The sequence below is a fragment of the Carettochelys insculpta genome, chromosome 3 (assembly GCF_033958435.1).
Source record: "Carettochelys insculpta isolate YL-2023 chromosome 3, ASM3395843v1, whole genome shotgun sequence".
Taxonomy (NCBI): Eukaryota; Metazoa; Chordata; order Testudines; family Carettochelyidae; genus Carettochelys; species Carettochelys insculpta.
In genome coordinates, this window is record NC_134139.1 from 94,341,138 (window position 1) to 94,362,916 (window position 21,779).

A 21,779-nucleotide genomic window follows, 5' to 3' on the forward strand; every position below is an offset into this window, starting at 1 on the left:
GTTTGAACAGGCCCCGACATGAACCAGGCTGTGGGTCTCCCTCCCCAAGAGCAGGCTGCGCAAACGGCGGCAGGACGTGGGGGGGGCGGGAGCTGCACTCGGGCTTCACCCCTCCACGGCAGTTTTTAAAGGGGCAGCTCCCCAACCAGAAAGAGCGGCAGTGTTGGCTCCGGGGCCCCACGCGGCCCGGGAAGGCAGGAGCCGCGGCTGGCGCCTTGAAACAAGAGCTTAACGGGGAGCCCCGGGCCGGTGCGGCCTGTACTGGACTCCGCGAGAGGGGAGGGGAGGGGCAGGGCAGGGTGGCTCCTGCTGCTACTGCTGCCGCCACCAGCGCTCGCCGCCTCCCCTCCCCCCCGGCGGGGGCTCCTCGCTGCAGCCTCTGTGCTCCGCTCTCGGTCATGTGACCCTAACGTAACCGGACAGGAAAAGCCGCCGCCGCCGCCGCGCTGACTCCGTTGTTGCTGCTGCTGCTGGGCGCGGAGACGGCGGCGGCGCGAGCGGGACCAGGCGCCACCGCTGGCCGAGCCCCCAGGTGAGCGTCCCGCGCCCGGCACGGTAAGGGGGCACCGGGGCCGTTCCCACGTGCCCGTTCCCCGCCGCCCCGAGCCAGCCGGGAGAAGACGGGCTGCGGCGGGGCCCGGGCCCCGCTATTGTGTGAGAGGGAAGCGGGCCCGGACCGGTCGCCTGAGGAGCTGGAGCCGCGGCGGCGGCCGGGCTGACGGGGCCGGGGGCGCCGGGACACCGCCGGAGTTCCCAGGCCTCCCGACAGGGCCGGACCGGGCCGCTCCATCTGAGCTGAGGGAGGGGAGCAGGGGCCGCGCGGGGAGATGGGGCGAGTCCCGTCTCCTGCCCCGCGCGCCGCCTTTCCCGCCCCCTTCAGCCCGCGCTGGGCTCGGTTCGTTCGGTCGGGGCCCACTCGCCCTCGCGCGCTCTCCCCGCCCCTCGCGCCCGAAGCGGAGCGGCCCCCTGCGGCGGCATCCGGCGCGGGGGGGAGGGGCGAGGGCTGAGGGAGCCGAGCGGGAGGGGGCGGCTCCGTCTGGTTCTCCTCAGCAGGCTGGGCGGCCCTGGCGGCTGCGGTGGATCCCGTCTCGCGCGCCCTGGCGGCTCCGCTCGCGCTGCGTCTTGCTTGCGCCGGCTCCGTCCCGTCCGTGCGCGCGTCGCGTGCGCTGGGGGGCGGGGCCCAGCCAGTAAGAGCGGCGCGCGGCCCCCCAACCTTCCGCCTCGGCGACCAATAGGAAAGCGTTCTCTCTCCCCGCTGCCCCAGGCCGAGCGTGATTTCTGAGGGGGCGGGGGAGCAGCTACAAGGCTCCACCCCGCTGCCGCCGCCGCCGCCGGGCGCCAGAACCTGCTGCCCCCTGGGTGGGGGGAGGGGAGTGCGCTAAGCAGCTGGGCCGGGCCCTGCCCTGTCTTGCCGCGAGCTCCCTGTGGTGAGGGCAGGCGGCTCCCTACCCAGGCCCGGCAGCCGCGCCCTAGCCCGGCGAGGCCCCAGGCTCGGTGTCCCCGCCCCGCAAGTGCTCGCGCCGCGGCACAAACCTGGCGCCGGAGACCGACTCCTCCTGGGGGCGGTGGGAGCTGCGCGACTTCAGCTGCCTGTAGCTGGGCGGGCCCGGGGTCTGGCCGGGAGCGATAATGCGAATGACAGACAAACCTATGACACCTTTTCTAAGTCTCCCCCACATTGTCAGATCTTCCCCTCCTCTCTGCTTCATTTCTTTAAGGGCGTTCGCCAGGCTCCTGACCTTTTACAATTAAACTGGCCGCGTCGCTCCCTTGGACGTTTTCGTTTTACCTAACAAACTTCTCAATGTTTGCAAAGGGGAAATGGTGGGAATTACAGTTTTTATGTTTTACACTATTTACATGTTTTCAAAAACTGACCCTTAATGATTGCCATTAGAACAGACCAGCCCATCCAAGCCGTGCTGCCTGCAACTTAGCAATAGGATCGTCTCCATAATACTAAGCAGCATAGAGATGGTTCCCATGTGGTAAAATTTATTATATCATCCTTATGGAGCTAAGGAGGTTTAGATTAGCCATTAGGAAAAACTTCCCAACTATCAGGGTGGTTAAACACTGGAATAAATTACCTAGGGAGGTTGTGGAATCTCCATCACTGGAGATATTTAAGAGCAGGTTAGATAGATACCTGTAAACGATGGTGTAGATGGTGTGTGGTCCTGCCAAGAGGGCAGCGGGCTGGACTCCAGGACCTCTTGAGATCCCAAGTTCTAGTGTTCTATGATTCTAATACTTCAACCTAATGATTATAAACTCATGACTTTTTTCAGGCTGAAAACAACTTATTGTTCTAAGCGACATAAGATAGGTGATGATCACCTAACAAAATAATTTATTAGGTGATGAGCTGGGTGGGATTTTCCAAATCTGAAGAAGTGGGTCTGTCCCAAAAAAGCTCATCAACTAATAAATTATTTCTTTTTCTGTTTTGATAAGAAAGGTGGTTCCCTTTTTTCCCCTTCACAATGGCTAATGTGAAAATGGAATTATTTCTTTCAGCTTTTGTTTTCAAAGCACTTTATAATTTTTGGATACCCATGGGTGTGATAGGGACACACATATAGTAGACCCCAACTTACACAGAGGTTACGCAACCCCTAAGTCAAATTTCATCTAACTCAGGGAGTCAGGAAAGTGACTGGTGCAGCAGCACTGGTCAGTTTCTGAGCTCACCGGAGTGGCGGGCAGCCCAAAGCCAGGTGCCTGCCAGTTCCCCGCCATTCAGAGTCATGCTAACTCAAGATAGGTGCAACTCAAGTGTGCGTATCTCAGGGTTCTACTGTACTGGCATCCTACATAGAGTAATTAAGCCAACTTTGGGATGTTCAATAACCACACTGACTTTACAGTTTTGCAAACTGGACTCAACCCTGATTAGTTTGTAAATCGTGAAGTATTCTCAAAATTGCATAAAAATGAAGGTGTGCTCTTGCAAAATTGTCCCTGTTGTCACAAAGTCTACTTGCGTGGAGCACCTAACAGGATTAGAATCTATACAGTGAATGTGTGGTTTTGGGGGGGGGGTTCTCTTTTTTTGGGGGGAGGATCAAATTATTTCTTTTGATACTCATATATACTATTTTTAATGTGTCCATCCTTCTGTCTGTATGGACGAGGTTCTACGATATTCCCCCCTTCACACACTCCCCACCCTGCACTGTGCCAGCTCCAGCCCCTCTCCCAGCCACTGTGGGGCCTGACCCAGCCCCTAAATGGAACCCCTCTACACGGTGCCAGCACAGGACCCGAGCCAGCCCCCAAATGAACCCCTCTGTATGGTGCCAGCACAGGACCCGGCCCAGCCCCCCAACCAAGCCTCCCCTTCCCTGTGCCAGCCCGAGCCACTCCTCCTATCTAGCACAGGGCCTGGGCCAGACTCCAATCCACCTTTCCCCTAGCCAGGGCCAGGTTAAACAACCCAATTTTTCTAGTCTTTCCTCAGACCTCATGTTTTATCTAGACCTTTAGTCATGTTTTTTGCTCTTAACTCATCCACATCTTTCCCTAAATGTGGTATCCAGAACTGGACACAATATTCCAGTTATCGGAGGGGTAGCCGTGTTAGTCTGGATCTGTAACAGCAACGAAGGGTCCTGTGGCACCTTATAGACTAACAGAAAAGTTTTGAGCATGAGCTTTCATGAGCACAGACTCACTTCATCAGATGCTGGTCTGGGAAATCTGCAGGGCCAGGTATAAATAAGCCAGAGCAAGGGTGGGGATAACAAGGTTAGCTCAGTCAGCAAGGGTGAGGCTTACTACCAGCAGTTGATCTGGAGGTGTGAACACCAAGGGAGGGGAAGCTGCTTTTGTATTTAGCCAGCCATTCACAGTCTTTGTTTAAGCCTGAGCTGAGGGTGTCGAATTTGCAGATGAATTGTAGCTCAGAAATTTCTCTTTGGAGTCTGGTCCTGTTGAGGCCTGAGTAGAATACAGGGTATGCCTGACCTTTACTGCCAGCATCAGGTCTCTCACTAATCCCCTGTGCTGGGGCCCAGGACAGTTGCCCGGAACTATCCAGGGGACAGGAGAGCTCTGTCTGCATTATCATCTCTCTCTAAAAGCAGTCGTCTATAATTGGAAGGGGAAATATAGTTTGTCTAGTTATGATATTGTTTTAAAATGTTATATTAAACTTTGAAAAATTTAACTTCCTGTATGTTGTGGGCTCGTTACGCTTTGCCCTTCCAGGCTTCACTCTTTTTTTTTTTCTTTTCTATTACAGATCGTGTATGTTTTTCTTAATTGTTGTGGATGTTTGTTTTCCTTCCTTCACCTTCCACTGCTTTATACCCATTCTTCCTTTTGCCGTTGTCTTTTGTTTTCAGCCTTTCCAAAGTCTCTCTCCTGTACTTTACCCCTAGTCATTTTCTTTTTCGCTCTCTCATTCATGCCTTACCCATGCACCCATTCGTAGAATTTCTTGCCCCAAAATTTAAATACGCTGCACTCCCCTCCCCGCCACCTACTCTTGAGAAAGCTGCAGCAGCTCCTGAGTTGCTTCTCTACTGCGGTCTTTCCTTCATTCTCTTCCTTGTCACAAACAAAATCAGTAAAAATGGTATCTCTGGACTGCTTTGCTCCAGTTCCGTCTCCCCTTTAATACAGCGCGAAGCCTTGGGCTGCTGCTTCTCACAAGTTTGCCCTCAGGGGAAAGAGTCAGCACGTCTATCATTCCTGACTCCTCTTGCCTGCTCCAAATTATCACTTGCTTTGGGCAAGTCAGTTTTTGCAAGCCCTGTTTTGATTTTCACTTCTCTTGCATCTACACCCGTGTTTGTCAGCGATCTCCACTCCCACACTGTTGTATTGATGGAGGTGACCGAAATCCTGAGGAGCTGAAAGTCTAACAAGTGACCAGGCTGGAATTATATAAATTATTATATTAATAGCCAAAACCTTCAATACAATCTCCCTGTAAAAATGAACATATTTGCCTCTTGTTCAGCTCCTTTTTTAGCTCTCTTTGCCCTCTTTTGGAGTATGTATATTTCTCTCTTAGCTATCACCTACACTAAGACCCTTATTTCTACCACTGACTTGTTATGTGACCCTGAGCAAATCATTCAGATCTCTGTAAAATGGGAATATAGGTTGAACCTCTCTAGTCCAGACCTTTCATCTGGCAACATCTGTAATCCACCATGATTTTAGTTAGCTGAGCGACTAGTGAGAGTGTGGCCAAGTTTCCTGCAGTCCCATAAAGTTTGTTTACAGCCACCAATCCTGACTCTCAGTGTTCTGTGCTGTTATTTAGCTCCAATTGATTCCTAAATGTGTTCTAAGAGCCCAGTAAACAGTAGAAGTGTTGGTAATGCTGCTAGGCAATGTTGAGCCCCTGTGGTTCAGAAGAACTTCTCTCATCTGGCATTGGTCAGGTCCCAAGGGTGCCGGACTAGAGAGGTTCAACTTTCATTTACCTATCTATAATATACTGTTTATAAAGCACCTTCATGTTCTTGAATGAAAGGTGTGGTAGAAGCACAATATATATCAGTGTTGAAAACAGAATGTTCCATGTACATCTGATGTTAAATAAATACTTTTACTTAAAGGTCATTTGCTTTTCAGAGTGTAAAAAATGGATCTGGCCAACCACGGACTTATACTGCTACAGCAACTAAATGCTCAGAGGGAGTTTGGTTTCCTGTGTGACTGCACAGTTGCTATTGGTGATGTCTACTTCAAGGCACATAAATCTGTCCTTGCTTCTTTCTCCAACTACTTTAAGATGTTGTTTGTTCATCAGACCAGGTAACTATAGAAAGGTTGACTGTTAAAATGGTATTCATTTAACTTAGCTATAAAAGTCTAGCTGCATGCAGAAATATTAAAAAATGTTTGTTTGATTTTTTTTGTTAATCTTCATAGAGAACCTGAAATCTGTTTTTATTTTCAAATAAGGAACTTAATCAAAAAGTGTTAAAGTTGAAATTGTGTTTCAGTGGAGTCCAGCTAACATCCAAAACGAATATACTTCAACAACAATTCTTCACCTTTAAAAACAAACGTGTTAGATTATCTAGAAGTGAATAGTTAAAGTGGAGGGCCTCGTCTTCATTTCTGTGTAATTCTTGGTCACTGTCATCCACCCAAACATAACTTTATCCTCTCAACTGGAAAAGAATATCCAAGAACCTGTAACTAACTACCAGGAGAGTGTGAAAAACATTATTGTAAAATTCATGAAACATTTGTTTTTCATCTTTCCTCCACTAAATTTGTAAGTATTACAAAGGTAAGATTTGGTGAGGTGATAGGGAGCAATAAAGGATGGGACACATCCCTTAGTACAGGGGTGGGCAAAATGTCACCTGAAGGCCCCCAGACTGTTGGATATGGACCACCTCCAGCATCCCACAACCTGGCAGAAGCTTTGCCCAGGCTCCCTGTCTGCCCCATACCCATACACTGACCAAAGCAGCCAGCTGCAGGAGCCAGGTGCTCTGTATGCTGCATGCCATAGGGGGATGGGGAAGGAGGATTTCATGCAGTGCCCCCACTCACAGCACCATTTTGCAGCTCCCATTGGCCACAACACCCACCCCTCTCCCACAGGGGCTCACTGCACACTGAGAACGTGGTCCCCCGCAGCTGGTGCCTTGCGTGGCAGGCAGGGGTGTGGCAGGCAAGGTGGTCTGACTGGGCTACTGGCCAGGAGACACCCAGATAACTGTCTCCCTGCCAGAGCCTATACCTGGCACCTCAGCCCCTTCTTCCCTTCAACCTTCTGCACGCCCCACCCCCTGTACCAGGTCACAACCAAAGCCCCTTTACTCCTGCCCCAGTCACAACCCCCTTCCAAAGCCTTCAGCCCTCCTCCAGGTCAGAATCCTCTGAACCCATACCCATATCCTCATCTGGACCATGCATTAGGGATGTAAAATCCCAGTTAATCGGTTAATCCCATAAACGGTAGGTAAACCTACTGTTTAACCAATCAAGGGTTGGGAGCAGTTGCTGAAGCATGGACGGGGGTGCTCCAGACAGGCTTGAGCAGCCCTGCTCCCCAGTGCTCTTCTCCTCCCGCCCCGTTAGGTTACCGCGGATGGAGGCTGCACCAGCCATGCTGGTGTGCCTGCCTCACTTGGCTGGGGCAACTCCGTATCCATGCTAGGAGTGGGGGTTGCTCCAGCCCCTGCCGGTTAACCAGAACAGGTAAGCTTCATTGGTTTAGGATGAGGGTTACTTGTTAAGTGGTTAACAGCTAACGTCCCTGCCCTACACCCTAATCCCCTGCCCAAGGTCACAACCCCCTCTGTTGTTCAAGATTTTCTATAAGGCTAGAATTTTTGAAAAGCAATGTAGTATTGTTTTGGAGAGCTAACTGGACTCGAGTTAAGTTCAGTCTTAACTCTTAAAGTTTTTTCAACTAGCCTTAAATTTTGAATCTGGTATACAGGTGGAGAGGTTTCTCCAGGTGATGCTCCCTCCTTGCATATTTTATCAAAGGCTAGGGAGGAGGAGATTGTACTGGGGGTGGGGGGTGGAGAAATGGGATGGCAGACTAAGGAGAGAGTAAGCTTCTTGCTCAGTTGCAAGGTAGGGGACAGCAACTTGGGGGAACACTCCATAGCACTACTGACCTCACACACTGGGTGAGTCACACTGCATGGCCAAAGTTATTTTATACAGAAACCTCTTGGTGGCAGTGGCAGAATAACTTCGCTTAAAAAAAACCAGGCCTATCCTCTGACTGGATGGTTAATGTCTTATATCTAGAAAATTAACCATTTAAAGTTTAGCATGAATAAGAGTCTCTGCCTCTGTCCCTCCAGTCTTCTGCATTCCTTTCATTCCCTCTCCCCTCCCACACTTCTGTTGCTTCCTTTTGCCAAACCCCTTTATCCCAAGACCAGGTAGCATGCCTTAAAGTCCTTTGCTCTCAGGCTCTAACCCTTCTAATACAGTGCCCCATTATTACACCTCCTGCTGTCTCCTCCCCAGTGTCTACCTAGAGTCAGCATCAGTACTGCTGTAAACACTTATGATGTTGCTTTGTAAACACATGAAAACAGGTTCTTAAGTCTGTAGCCTAAGTGTAGTTGCATGTAACAGGAAAAAGGTTGGGAAATATTGGTTGTAGAGCAACCTATTTAGCTTCTAAAAGTATGTGCTAAATTTTGATCAGCAAATTCCTGAATTGCATCAACATTCATGTTGTACATTGAAACCCATGTAGAGAACTGTCTGATATAATGAAAGAGTAGTTGGAAGATTTTTATTCATTATGTCAGTGTTTTGCAATATGCAAATTTTATACTTCTTGTTTTAGCAATCTTCCACTTTAAGTGAATTGCTTGTAAGCGAGGTGGCTTTGGTAAGATTTAGTCTAGCCCTTGGCAAATTTAAATATAAGACTGGAGAAAAACAGAACCTTGTAAACTACAAAATATGTTGTGTGGAACAGCAGAAATGAATTGTTATCTTAGCATCTGTCAGAACACATTTATGTTTCAAAGCAGTTGGTTTACTCAGAATAAGATTACCATCTTTCAGGTGACAAAGTAATTAATGCCTTTGGCCCACCTACAAACCATGTTCTGTTATGACAAGTTACACCTTCTTTGAAGCAAAACTAACTGTTCCTAGAGTGACGTATGGGCACTGTAGGTTACTGTTTTAAACTTGCACTGTTAGCATTCACACATTTATAATTTAATAGCAAGTGTGAATTCTTTATGTTTCAGATGTCTTCCTATGTTTCTGTACGGCACATGTAGAAGTATTATGGTCAGTTACAATGCTGCATAGAACAAGAATTGGTCCCTGCACATATAAGCTTACAGTCCATTGGTTGGAGCTTTATTAATTTAACGTGTTACTAGCAGTCATCTGTTATCCTGGTTCCTAAAATTCAGTTAATAGAGGAGGTTGTTTTTAAAAGCAAATGAACTTGTATTAAATTGTATATTTGTGTTTCAAGCATCTAACACACATTTATTTCATCAAACTCAAATGGCCTAGATTAAATTCTAGAGACTTTTCCATATCTTATTGGTTACTGAACTGTTATTTTTCTTTCAGTGAATGTGTCCGTTTGAAACCAACTGACATACAACCAGATATCTTCAGCTATCTCTTGCATTTGATGTATACTGGGAAGATGGCACCTCAGCTCATTGACCCAGTTCGATTAGAACAGGGAATAAAGTTTCTGCATGCCTATCCACTGATTCAAGAGGCCAGCCTTGCCAGTCAGGGTACCTTTTCTCATCCAGATCAAGTTTTTCCCCTCGCATCTTCTTTATATGGCATTCAAATTGCAGATCACCAGACAAGACACCCCACTAAGGTTACCTCAGCAACTGACAAACTTGGGCGAGAACCAAGGCCACAGCCTTCCAGGATGAGCCAAGAGCCAGCCTCTGAGGGCTCACAACTCTCTCAGTTGGCCTCAAGCCTGCCTCAAGTGACCCGGACAACCATGACCACTTCTGACCCTTTGCAGTCTTCATTATCTCCAGAACTAGTTTCCACTGCTGGTAATAGTTCTCCTCCAGAGGAGGAAGCCAACATGGAAGCATCTTCTTCAGATGAACAGCCTGCCTCACTCACAATAGCACATGTAAAGCCAAGTATTATGAAAAGGAATGGAAGCTTCCCAAAATACTATGCCTGCCATCTTTGTGGTCGTCGGTTCAATCTGCGAAGCAGTTTGCGCGAGCACCTCCAGATCCACACAGGAGTACCCTTCACATCAAACCAACAGGGAGAAAGTAGCATTTCCCTTTCTCTTTGTAATAATGCAGCTGAAAAAGATTCCATGGAAGTGCCTGAAGCGGGAATGATTAGTGACAGTGAGCTGCAGCAGATCTCAGATTCCCCAATCATTGATGGACAGCAGCAGTCAGAAACACCACCACCATCAGACATTGCAGATATTGACAACTTGGAGCAAGCAGATCAAGAAAGAGAAGTTAAAAGACGGAAATATGAATGTTCCATCTGTGGACGCAAATTTATTCAGAAAAGCCACTGGAGGGAGCATATGTACATACATACTGGCAAACCTTTCAAGTGCAGCACTTGTGACAAAAGCTTCTGTCGGGCCAACCAGGCAGCCAGACATGTGTGCCTAAATCAGAGCATGGACACATATACTATGGTGGACAAACAGACTCTGGAACTCTGTACTTTTGAGGAAGGCAGTCAAATGGACAACATGTTAGTACCTACCAACAAGCCCTATAAATGTAACTTGTGTGACAAAACATTTTCAACACCCAATGAAGTGGTCAAACATTCGTGCCAAAATCAAAACTCTGTCTTTCCTCTAGAAGAAGACCGATCCATTCTGCTAGGTAGTGGGGACACAGAAGCTACAGAGACTGATAACTCGGTGTTAACCTCCATCAAAAAGGAGCAAGAAGCAGTGTTGTTGGACTGATGGTGAAACCTATACTTTTTTAAAGTTCATTCATTTGTACCAAACCAATACTCCCCCCTACAACCAGAACTACACAGGCATGGTAAAAATTTGGATCTTGCCCCGCCCACAAATAAATAAAAAGCCTTTGCCTCAAGCCACAAGATAATTGATTTTAATACAATAGTGTGTGTGTAAAGGTAATTCAGCTAACTTTGTCAATAGTACTAGTAAACTCAAATTTGAATAGATTTTAAACAAATTTTAGATTATTTAAATGCATACTTAGATGCAATGAAGTGTGTAATGAGGAATAAAAAAAACATTTTTTGGTAAACAAAAAAAAAATATATATTTAAATTATAACTATTTTCCCTGATAACAAGTCTTCCTGTTGCGATGAACTAGCAGATGATGCAGTGTGCTTTCTAGAGCTACATGTACAAACTGTGTAAGATAACTTCAAAAAAAAAAAAAAAGCTTGAAACTTTCCCCAGTGAACCTATGAAACTTTGTTTTTAGTCTTGAGTTTTTCCTCACATATTCCCTGGGGTGTGGATTTCAGGTAGCATCATTGACATTTTTGTCTAGTCAAGAAAATTTAGTTACTTCGTCAACTTTGACAAAGCAGCAGTAATAATAATGTGATGGCAATCTTTTTATATGTATATATAGAAAGCGTGCGTGTGTTTGTGTGTTTGGTATATACAGGTAAATAAATGCACACACCCTAGTTAAATGATCATCTTCTCTCAAGTTGAACCAAAAAGGTTCATACATTTTTAGCTTTGACAAACTATTTTACATGCTTGCTTTTCAAATAAATTTAAACTGCTCCAGGATGTGTGCATTTTTATTATCGTGTTTGAATGGAAACTAAAATTAGTGCTGTCACCCAAGACATGGGGAAAACTGGAGAATAGAGAACTTGCATACTGGTGAGTACTGTGCAAGTATCAGTGCTGCATTCACATATGCCATAGCAGTAGATCCAAGGCATTCTTTATACGAGGGGCTAGGGTAGCCTCAATCACCTTATTCACATAAGTAGTCTCAGCCTTCAATGTCTAATTGCATGAGAAGGTGAAAAGTAATTGGCTGTTTGTTTTAAAATATTCACCTTCTAGTAGTGGACAGAGGGAGAAGTGTCTGTGGATCATGGTTGTTTTAAAAGTGAAGCTGCAGTGCGGGTCAGTGATTTCTGTTGTTTAAGGGATTCCTGTTACTTTAGACTCCAAAGTAAAGTATGCAAACACTGGGAGGGCAAATATCTAGAGCTAGCTATTGCTCAGGATGGCACTGCATCTTTGTATTTAAAATCAAGTTGCTGATTTTTATATTTCATTTTTTATAGATGCCTGGATTTTTTTGCCAGTAGCCTAAAAGCTAAGCAGATGGCAGTAAGGCAGCCCACTGATCAGTCATTGGGCCAATAGGAAGGCTTACCTAGGCAGAGTAAGTGCCCCACCATAAACAGAGGTAGTGGAGAGAGAGCGTGGGGGGAGGGAAAGTAAACCACAGCTCTGCTCTGTGTATATGTTTAAACTGAGTATCATCCTATTTTGTGTATAGTTAAGTTCTCGGATTTGTAAGTTTTTATACATCATTTCATTAAATAAAAAGTGAATTAAATGAAATGTGATTTATTTTGAGTCTGATCAAAGATGAGTGGCTTGTGATCTGTTCAAAAGGACTCTTTTTGAAGCAATATAGGAGCGATGGGAAATCATGCAATATGAGATGTTAATAAAAACTCTTTCATATAAGTGAACAAATGGCTGAAGAACATTACACCTGTCTAGAGCAAAAGTACAATCTAAACCTTGCGTTTAGTATTGCTGTGATAGACTGACTTCTAAGAATTCATTCCACAGTATATCCTTTGAGGATGAATGCCCATATGAATTGCTATACTATCTCAAAGTAATATGCTATGTCTTATTCTCTAGTTGTAGTGCTGACAATTATAAGTGTGTTAGAGGCTGCAATTGCTAAGCATTTTTTGTAATTTGATCTTCACTGGTGGTCAGTATCTAAAGTGCAACCAAAAGAGGAAAATTAGGTCACTTTACATACAGATAAGTGGTATATATAGATATCTTTGGCTGTTCAAAACCATTTTGCTGAGCTATCCTCTTTAAGGATGGAGGAAGACTTGGCCAAGGAAGGATTTGTGTCCATATGCCCATTATAAATTATTTTAAATATATTATTGGCTGAAACTGGGTGACATTGTTGAATTTTCTATACTATTGTGCTACTGCTTTGAGTTTGGGGGTTTGGGGGTTTTTTTCCCCTGCTTCACCTCAGGTCAAGAACACTCCAGTTCAAACGGTCACTAACATCATTGGTGAAAAGTACTTTGTAAGCTCTTACAAATGCAGAAAGAAAATACATTGACTTGCTACAGTTTTTCAGTGTAAATAATTTTCTTCTCAATCTGAATTAATCTTTTTAGTCACAGATGAAACTTAATTCTTTCCCATAACCCTTTTACATAAAAGGAAGGTTATGACTGAATTCTTCATTATATCTAAGTGGTAAAACTGAAGCTGTTTTTAGATACAGTACTACTACAGCAAATCTTACACATGCTGGATGGAATCCAGGGTCTGTTAACATCAGTAGTAGTTTTGCCATTGACATAAATGGGACCATTTCATCTCCAATTATTTCTACCATACAGGAACTACAGCAATATAGCTTAGCATTGTACTGATGCCCACATAATACCCTAGCAGAAAAAACTACTGCAAAGGAAGGGTTTTTTTGTCAGTTGTAGAACACTTCAAGCAACAGCCAGTGATAAAGCCTACTTGTTTGCTATGTGTTAGAGCAAGTACCTAAAAGCACAGAGAATTGCTTCCCTAGGATTCAGGTTAGAAGTTATAGTGTATGGAACAGGGAGATGGGAAGACAACAGGGCACCAGCAAACCCAAGAAGTCCTTCACCAAACTCTAAAACTTGCTAGTGTCTGCATGAACATTCCCTTTCTACTTACATATATGTAGGGCCCACATTGTGTTGTGGCCTGAATATTTACTGCATTAATTGAACCCTGCTTATGATTAGAACGTCTCTATTTCTCCTTCAGCCAGACAAAAGACTCCACCTTCCCTCCTCCCCCTGGCAAGTAACTGTTTCATTTCAAAAGATCCATCTCTGCCCATTTGCTCACCTGTCTGCTTGCCAATAGAGAATGCACGCTCTGGGTTTAACCCTTTACAGGCATTCATTTATCACACACTCCCTCACTCATGCCCTTATAACAAGCAGCCAGGTCTCCTCTCAGTCTTCTTACCCAGCCAAGTGCTTCAGTTTTCATGAGACAGGCCCTCCATTCCCTTGGCTATGCTAGTAGCTCGTCTCTGTACCCCTTCCACTTGCAATTCATCTTTGCTTAACGTGAGTAATCAGAATTGTACATGAGTATTCCAACTGAGGTCTAACAGCACCAGTGCCTTGTATAGCAACTGTATTTCACTAGCTCTAAAAGAAATGCCTCACCTGATAAAACCTAGGAACACCTTTGCCTTTCCACATCTGCATCACACTGGCACTGTATCATCCTGTGATTGACCAATGTCATCGTCTCTGTTGCTTCCAACTGACAAGCTCTTCTCCCCAGCTCATGGAACAAAATCTTACTGGACACTAAGTGCACCCATATTCACCTTTGTACAACCGAGTTCAATCCCATTTCTGTCACTCCAAAGTCCTGCTCCGAACCTATGTGGTGTCACCATGGCAATTCAGTTCCTAAAGAAGCTGTTAGAGCCACGAGATCAGGATTTGCCTTATGTTCAGGTTATACTTAAGTCCAGCTTTGTGTGTAAGTTTTTGGGTAATGCAGATTTACTCTATTTTAGTCAATGTCTATGTTACACATTCATTCCTATAGGCAGCAGGACTAGATCATGATTAGCATATACATCAGCACCAAGTGTAGATATCATTGGATCAAATTCTCAGGTGGTGTGAAGTAGAATAGCCCCATAGAATTCCTTTGCCAAGTTCTCAAACTTCTCTCAAATAACTTATTGCAGCTTCAATGCAATCAAGGTTTCTTTTGATATTCAGATTTAAATCTGAATGCGCATTAAGACCCTACTCTCCTCTTGTCAAGAGATTTATCAACAAACAGAGAAATCTTTTGCAAGAAATTGAAACTACAAAACAGACACGAGAATGAACTTGTGGTTGTACTTTATTTATGTCAGTGAAAATCTACCTTAAAAAACAAAAAATAGAAAAAAAATCAAAATATTTTTAATCCAGTACATTGGATTAGAGAAAGCTGCAAGCTTGGAGTTTAAGCACAAGCTACAGGTTGCAGCCTGCATATTTCAGGGGCCAAGCAATACACTGGAACAAAGTAGTATCTGTATGTAGAGACATTCTTTGCACCATTAGGAAGGTCTTAATGATGCCATATTTTATAGATGTCGGTTACAAGAAGAAACAGTGGTTATACAGTTAATGTTTGTTGCATTGCTTAGCTAGGCCCAGGATTAATAAAAAACAAGCAAGATTTAAGCACTTGCTTCTTAATTTCTAAACAGACAATTTACACTTTGATAAAAGCTAGCTTTTTTAAATGAGGTTTAGACAAGAAATAACTTTACATATTAACAGCTTTGGAACTACAAATGTTAGACTCAGGATTACACAGGTCATGCTGCTATTATTTTGTTTTACCAGTTGCAGATCTTGCAATATGGCTTAACATACATCGGTATATAATTTTGTACAAGTGTAACCAATTTGCATGGTGTTATAAAGAGCACAATTAAACATAAGCAACATAACCTCTGGGAGCCAACAGCCATTGTTAGAATTACTTTTGTAATTCATTTCCAAAGGGGACAAGCTACCACTAAGGAAAGACCGACTGGATAGTTTGATATCATGTGTCTCAACTTTATTCTTCTGTGAGTTAAGAAAAATCTTTATATCCTGCACTCATGGAAGCATGTTAGCCAGCTACACTGGTGAGAAAGCAAATCAGTGTCATTTATTATTGGCCAAAATCAAGGCCCTTCCTGCCATGTTCTTTATAGGATACTGACTTTTTAGATAGCAAAAGGACACTGCTTTTTTCTAGATATCCCCTCAGTTACTAATACCAAATGGTCATAGGAATGTTATATATATACACACATACATGTATGTGCATGCATGTGCACTAAATCAGGTAAAGTCAAAGTCCTCAAAGTGGCGATGCTAATTCAATTCAGTACAACATCAAAGTGGTCTGCAAAAATATTTAACCTTGGAACCTTGAGTCTCACATGTATGATTAACTTCTGTTAAAATGAGCTGTGAGGAAGATTTCAAAGGTTCCAAGCTCTAGCGTGGTCTTTAGGATTAAATTAAAAGCTGTCCTAGGTTACATTTTTACTGTAGCATACATGCCTGTGGTACAAGTTACTAAAGACCTGCTCTTAACTCAGAATAGCTTCCTAATTATAGGAAAAGTGTTATTCAACTACAGTTAAAACCTTCTGGGGGGAGTGGGGAAATTTCAGATTTTTTTTATTTTTTTTTTTAAAGAAAAAAGAGTTCCTGTACTATGCACTTTGTGCTGTTACAGAAAGAGTAGCAAGGTGGTGGTAAAATAAGAATTATAAAACTAAATTTTTAAACAAAAACACATTCAACCCTCCATTATGTACCCTAAATGTTCAGAGGACAGCTAAACACACAACTGGATATTACTACAGAAATTACTTTTAGTCTCTTGTTACTAACTCCCAGGGACCAATAGCTCCCTGCTCCAATATACTGTGATGGTCTATTCTGAGCACATTCCCCCTGTACTTAACGTAAACCAACAACCCGATATTTGGAATTCTCATTTACGATTACAGCACAATGATCCTAGTTCCGTCACTTTTCAGCACAGGGCTCAGGTCATGCCTACACTAGTACTTACATCAGCAACACCTGTCATTCAGGGGCATGAAAAACCCACGCCACCTAGCAACAAAAGTTTTGCTAGCTTACGTGCACAGCACTATGTCCTACCAACACAGTTACTGCAGCTTGTTGAGATGCCTTTATTATGCCAATGGGAGAGCTCTTTCCTGATGGCTTAACGGGGCAACACAAGCAATCTTACAGCTGTTTAGTACAGCTGTGCCACTGTAAGCTTGTAAGCGTAGACATGGCCACGTTAGCAGATGGTGTGCAAGCTATGTTTTATACACACTTTAGGAGAAACCCATGTCTCCTTGCCAGAGGTGAATTAGTTGGCTAACACACTTTTTCTGAGTAACAAGTTGAAAGTTACAGAACACAACCACCAGATGGTGCAATCAGTGTGATCAGTCACTTTTCTTTGCTTGCACCGTGCAGCCACAGAGTGTGAGACAAGAGAGTGGTACATCTGTGTAACAAGAACATTTGGTACACCAGAAGGAAACAGTTCATTTTAAAATAAATTACTATACAGATAGGATAATGAAGTTATTGGTCAACTTCTTGCTCAACCTGAATTGTGTGAAGTTCACAAAGTGCAACATAGAACTTTTAGAAGCCAGATCAAAAAAGTATACCATGCTTGTTCTGAACCTGTAAGCTCAAGTACTTAATACTTTTAAACATTAATAATTATTGTTCAGTTACCTAATATGTAAAGCCTGCCCAGAAGTTGTAACTTTACACCTGACAAAGCTGAGAAATATTTTGTTCCAGGTTTGCCAAGGCTTAATTAAAACCAACAGAACTAAATATAAGCAAAGATTTTATTGAAATCACTTTCAGAAATCACAATCTGCTAAATGTACATGAACATAATGAAACACACTGTTCTGGAAATAAGTGGGCACAATCCATACCTAACAAACTTTTTTTTTTTTTTTTTTTTTTTTTTTTAAAAACATGTCTCATTTCATGGCATCTGTGTGGTTCAGCAGACAAGGAAATATCAAAATGGAAAAATAAGAAGCATTAATCCTTTGTAACACAAATCTTTGCCTTTTTTAAATTCAAGATTTAAACATGAAAATTTATTGAAATTGCCATTTCAAGGCTGCAGTAGAATTTCAAATGCGTAAATTTGTAACTTACAGACTTCCAGCTTCCACCAGATGCTGCCAGAAAAAACAAACTGCAATAAATTGAACTTTAAATGTTTTCAATAAAATTATAGTGCACTCCCTATAGAGGCAATGCAAAATTAATTTCTGCCTAATAATTTACATCAGTAGATTTCCAAATATGAACTATACCTTTCAACCATGAATGTTCTTTCATGGAAGAAGGACCAGCTAGCACAGTGCCTTAAATATCAGTTCTCTTCCCTTCCACCAAGTGGACAGCCTGCCTAAATTTAATGGAGAATTTTTTGTCTAGCTGTAGTTCTCTCACAGTGCTTCACCATGGTCACATGCACTTAGTCTCATATATTGTGATGCAAATGTGTATCATTTTGCATTTTTAACATAAGATGGAAAAAATATACATTAAAATCAGAACCAGTTTTATATATATAAATACAAAGAATTACACTCCAGTTTTGGAAGCATGTTAAAAGAGGAAAATCTGGAACAATTGGAACTGGGCATTGCCAACAGGTTATGGAAATCATTTAAACCAAAAAGACATCACTTTTTCATCATTTTATCAAACAAAAGTAAAGAAGTCCTGTAAAGAGGAAATGTTAACATCCAAGAGTAGAGGGTGATAACTAAAGCTCCTGATGTTGCCTCAGGATTGTCAGCTACTCCCAAGGAACGACATCAGATATTGATGGTCTGTCTAGTCGCAATTCAGAAACATAGGTCTACAGACCAGTCAGCTGATTCCACTTTCTGTTCTCGCCTTCTTCACATTCTGGTCTCTCCAAATGTAACACGCTTTTAACAGAACTGCTGAAACGAAAGAACAAAGATATTGAAGTCTTAATAAATCACAGATTACTCAAGTAATTTCTACTGAGCCTCTTAGAGCTTCCTTAACTGGAAAGGATACTTTTCATGAGTAGTGTTGAAGAGAGACCTCCAACTCATTTAACATATCCCCGTTTAAAAAAGAAAAAGCACCCCAAAACTGAAGGTTGGGAGCATGGGAGATTTCTCTTTGCCCTTCGTGTGCATCTCCCAAAGTCCACAATGAAGGGTGTCATGACTCCTGAGGGACTTGGGAGGTACACCTTAAGCATTGAAATAAAGACAAGGTGGGTGAGGTAATCATCTTTTACTCGACTAACTTCTGCTGATGCTCACACAGAGCTCTTTCATGCTCACAGAGAGCTTTTCTTCACGTCTGTTAAAAAGGTACTAACAATCCAGCGAAATCAAAGCAAGAGATTCTTTTGCATAAGAGGTTAGCACATAAGACGCGCCTTACTGGGTCAGACCAAAGCTCATTCTAGATCATTATTTGGTCTTCTGACAGTGGCCAGTGCCAGGAGCCCCAGAGGGAATGAACAGATCAGGGAATCATCAAGTAATACATTCTCCATTCCACATTCACAACTTTTGGCAAATGAAGGCTAGGAACACCATCACTCCCTAGCCTGGATGGACCTATCCTCCATAAACGTATCTACTTCTTTCTTTAACCCTGTTACAATCTTGACCTTCACAACATCTGTACCATCTTCATAGTCGTTCAGGTTCATGCTCTGGTGAGCCCATGCATAACTGGAGTTCTCATCCATGGTCTTTCTGAGGCCCTTCTAACATGCTGTAAAAACCTGTATGAGCCACCTATGTCACAATAACTTTTTCTGCATATAAAAGCAGGGCAATGTCCTGGGACTACGTGCCACAGGGACCCCTGCAAATCTACAGTGCTCAGCCTTTTGACTTTGGCCCTGGCTGGGGGGGCTACCTCCCCCACCCCCGACTTCTGCCTGATGCAATGGGGGCTTCAGCTTGCTGCCTTGAGTCCCAGTGAGCGTCATGCTGGTCCTACTTGGTGGATCCCCTCTGAAGCCACCTGTGGCCCCCGAGGGAGCCCCAGAACTTTGGTTGAGAAATACTGCACTATAACATACTCTATACAGGCACACTTTTACACCCTCCTGCAGAACTCCTAAGATGCACAGAAACTGAGCACCTGGGGCCATGGTGTCCTGTAAGTTCATCACTTGCCATATGTGGCGAGCAGGATACTGTGGTATGGCGATTCTGGGCTCTAGACCACATGCAGCTCCTTAGAATCACACATGTGGTGTGCCCTCTGCCCGCTCAGGGCGTGCACCCCACTGCATGGTGGAACAAGCGCGTGGCAGCAGCGGTAGCTCCTGCAGCTCCAGCCCTTTTGATGGCCCTAGTGAGTCACTGACATTTAGCTGGAAGTGGGGAACTGGCTCTGGGAGAGGGCATTCAGTTAGAGTGGGGAGGACAGCTGAGGATCCCTGGCTCTGGGGGAAGTGGGGCCCTGTGGTGAACATGGAAGGACCATAACCACAAGTGTGGTGATCTTTGATATACTACTGGACACCACTGACCTAGGGAAATCCATAGGAACAGGTAATGGGTAACTGGAGAAATGAATGAGCAGCAGAAGATGACGGCACACCCTACACAGATGTTCTAAACCTAGAATCTGGAAAAAAGATGTTAGTAGAATTTGCAAGGTTGAGGATCACTGTTCATCGTTTTCAACAGCATGTCTGATTTAACTTCTCGTCTGCATTGACAAGCTCCCATAGTGATTCCATTTCAAGGTATTTCAATGAACAGAAAAGACCCCAGTATTTTCATTAAAATTTTAATAAGTGAATTTAATCTTCTATGGTCATTTGACTGTCTATTTTAACCTCTTCTGGACTGACATATTTCTGACACGACTTAAAATTAGAATGTAACTATCAAAATTTTTTTGTCTTGTAGTCTAAATCAGAAATAGGAGACCTAAAAATTAGTTAATGGGAATAACGAGGAACACATAGTGAAGTATTATACTTAAATTCAGTCCAGCTAACTTCATATTTGGGAGAAAACTTCTACTTCGTCCCCAGACAAATTTGTTTTTGCTTGCAGACTCATTTAAGGGGAGAAAAGCTAGATAAAATGGACAAAAACAGCCTCTTCCACATTACCCTGGAAACTCAAATGCCTGCTTAATTATGAGCTCTCCCATTCTAGAGTCAATGCACATTTTTCTGGACACAGCAAACTGAATCTGTCACCTTCTCTAGTTTGTTTCAGTTCTTGCTGAAAGGCAAGTTCACACACAGAGGATTGGATTTTTGTAAAGATACCGTCAAAACAGCTTTCAGAATTTCAACCTATCATTTATTCTGAACTCCCCTATCACAACAGCTTAAGTGACATGGTTGCACTATTTTGTTGTCGTCGGGTGGCTCACAAATATCCTGTAGATGACGCTGGCTGGTGTTTTATATATGAGGTGGCTGTATTGCCGTACTGGGTGTGTGCTACAGAAGGGATTCTTTTTCAGTACTTCAGAGCAAGGACTCAGAGGTGGCATTCCTGCTGGGAAATGAAAACTGGCTGAACAGAGTACTTCTCTCACTTCCACAGAACTTTAGGACAACAGGAAGACGGCATCACAGCCTCCTTATCCCAGTTTGTTCCATAGACTCCGTACTGGTTTTTGGCCCACCAGTTTCCAGCCAAAAAGAGTGGCTGGAAATCAGTAGCAAGTCCAAAGAACTTGCACCTCTGCCAAGCAGGATACTCCCAGAAGAGGATGGGTAGATGAAAGTTTTTCTTTTAATGAGCACCCATCTTCCAGTGGTCAGAAACCTGACCTCCTCCTAGGTGCCCACCATTCAAGTGGCTATCTGTTAGCCAGTTCCTAGGTTGTATTCTTCTAAAAATCTAAGACCAAATCCTAACACAAATCAGGGCAGCTCTCTTTGAAATCAACAGTTACACTGACTTACACCAGTTGATGATTTGAGCTCTAATTTTCAGAGGCAAAATATCAGTCATAAGAACATTTGGAACTCCTATTTTCCGCCTCTTTCAAAGGAAACACCAAACAGTTTAGCACTGAGTGGAACGGAGAGACTGCCACTACTGAATGATCAGCATTTCCCACAGCAATTTGATTCTCCTTAGGTTTCTCATCCAAGTACTGACTAGATATGGCTCAACTTGCTTAGCTGGTAAGATGACAATATTATGGCAGAAGGACTGTTGCTGGAATTGCCCCCTATTCACCAACAAGTGAAGACTAAAACAACACGTGGAACAAACTCATTGTATGATGCAAGAAAAGGGAGGGGGGCCTATAGAGAGCACAGCACACTCAAGCAAGAAAGGGGAAGAGTAGCTCGCTCACTGCAGTTAAGAGACAGTGTTGAACGGCTCCTGAAGAAATGCTCCAATTTTCCAAGGTGTTGAGCATCCAAAGCTCCAATCGGCACTGATAGGGGAGTGCAGGTGAAGGATAATGCAGCAGGCA

At 43.8% G+C, this 21,779-nt stretch overlaps 2 protein-coding genes across 6 annotated transcripts in view; one reads left to right on the top strand and one right to left on the bottom strand.

The window, feature by feature from the left end:
• Positions 1–321: 321 nt before the first annotated feature.
• Positions 322–14,895, top strand: ZBTB2 (zinc finger and BTB domain containing 2). 2 transcript variants are annotated; one of them, XM_074990378.1, is made up of 3 exons: positions 322–555; positions 5,593–5,775; positions 9,049–14,895. In XM_074990378.1, the coding sequence occupies exons 2-3, from the start codon at positions 5,603–5,605 to the stop codon at positions 10,409–10,411; spliced, it is 1,536 nt and encodes a 511-aa protein (XP_074846479.1). In that variant the 5' UTR covers positions 322–555; positions 5,593–5,602; the 3' UTR covers positions 10,412–14,895. The 2 variants fall into 2 exon arrangements, with proteins under 2 accessions (XP_074846479.1, XP_074846478.1); XM_074990377.1 differs by having other exon boundaries at positions 322–532.
• Positions 14,581–21,779, bottom strand: part of AKAP12 (A-kinase anchoring protein 12) — a 105,443-nt gene continuing 98,244 nt past the window's right edge. For 3 of the 4 annotated variants that reach the window (XM_074990372.1, XM_074990376.1, XM_074990375.1), the window contains one exon: positions 14,581–18,265. The gene's annotated coding sequence lies outside the window, so the exon portion shown is untranslated. The remainder of the gene's footprint in view (positions 18,266–21,779) is intronic. The other variant, XM_074990374.1, reaches the window with a different exon arrangement.

Bases quoted from the DNA above. Each gene is read 5' to 3' on its own strand.
- ZBTB2 (XM_074990378.1), top strand. From the start codon at position 5,603: ATGGATCTGGCCAACCACGGACTTATACTGCTACAGCAACTAAATGCT. The intron at 5,776-9,048 runs GTAACTATAGAA...TTTTTCTTTCAG, and splicing joins TTGTTTGTTCATCAGACCAG to TGAATGTGTCCGTTTGAAAC.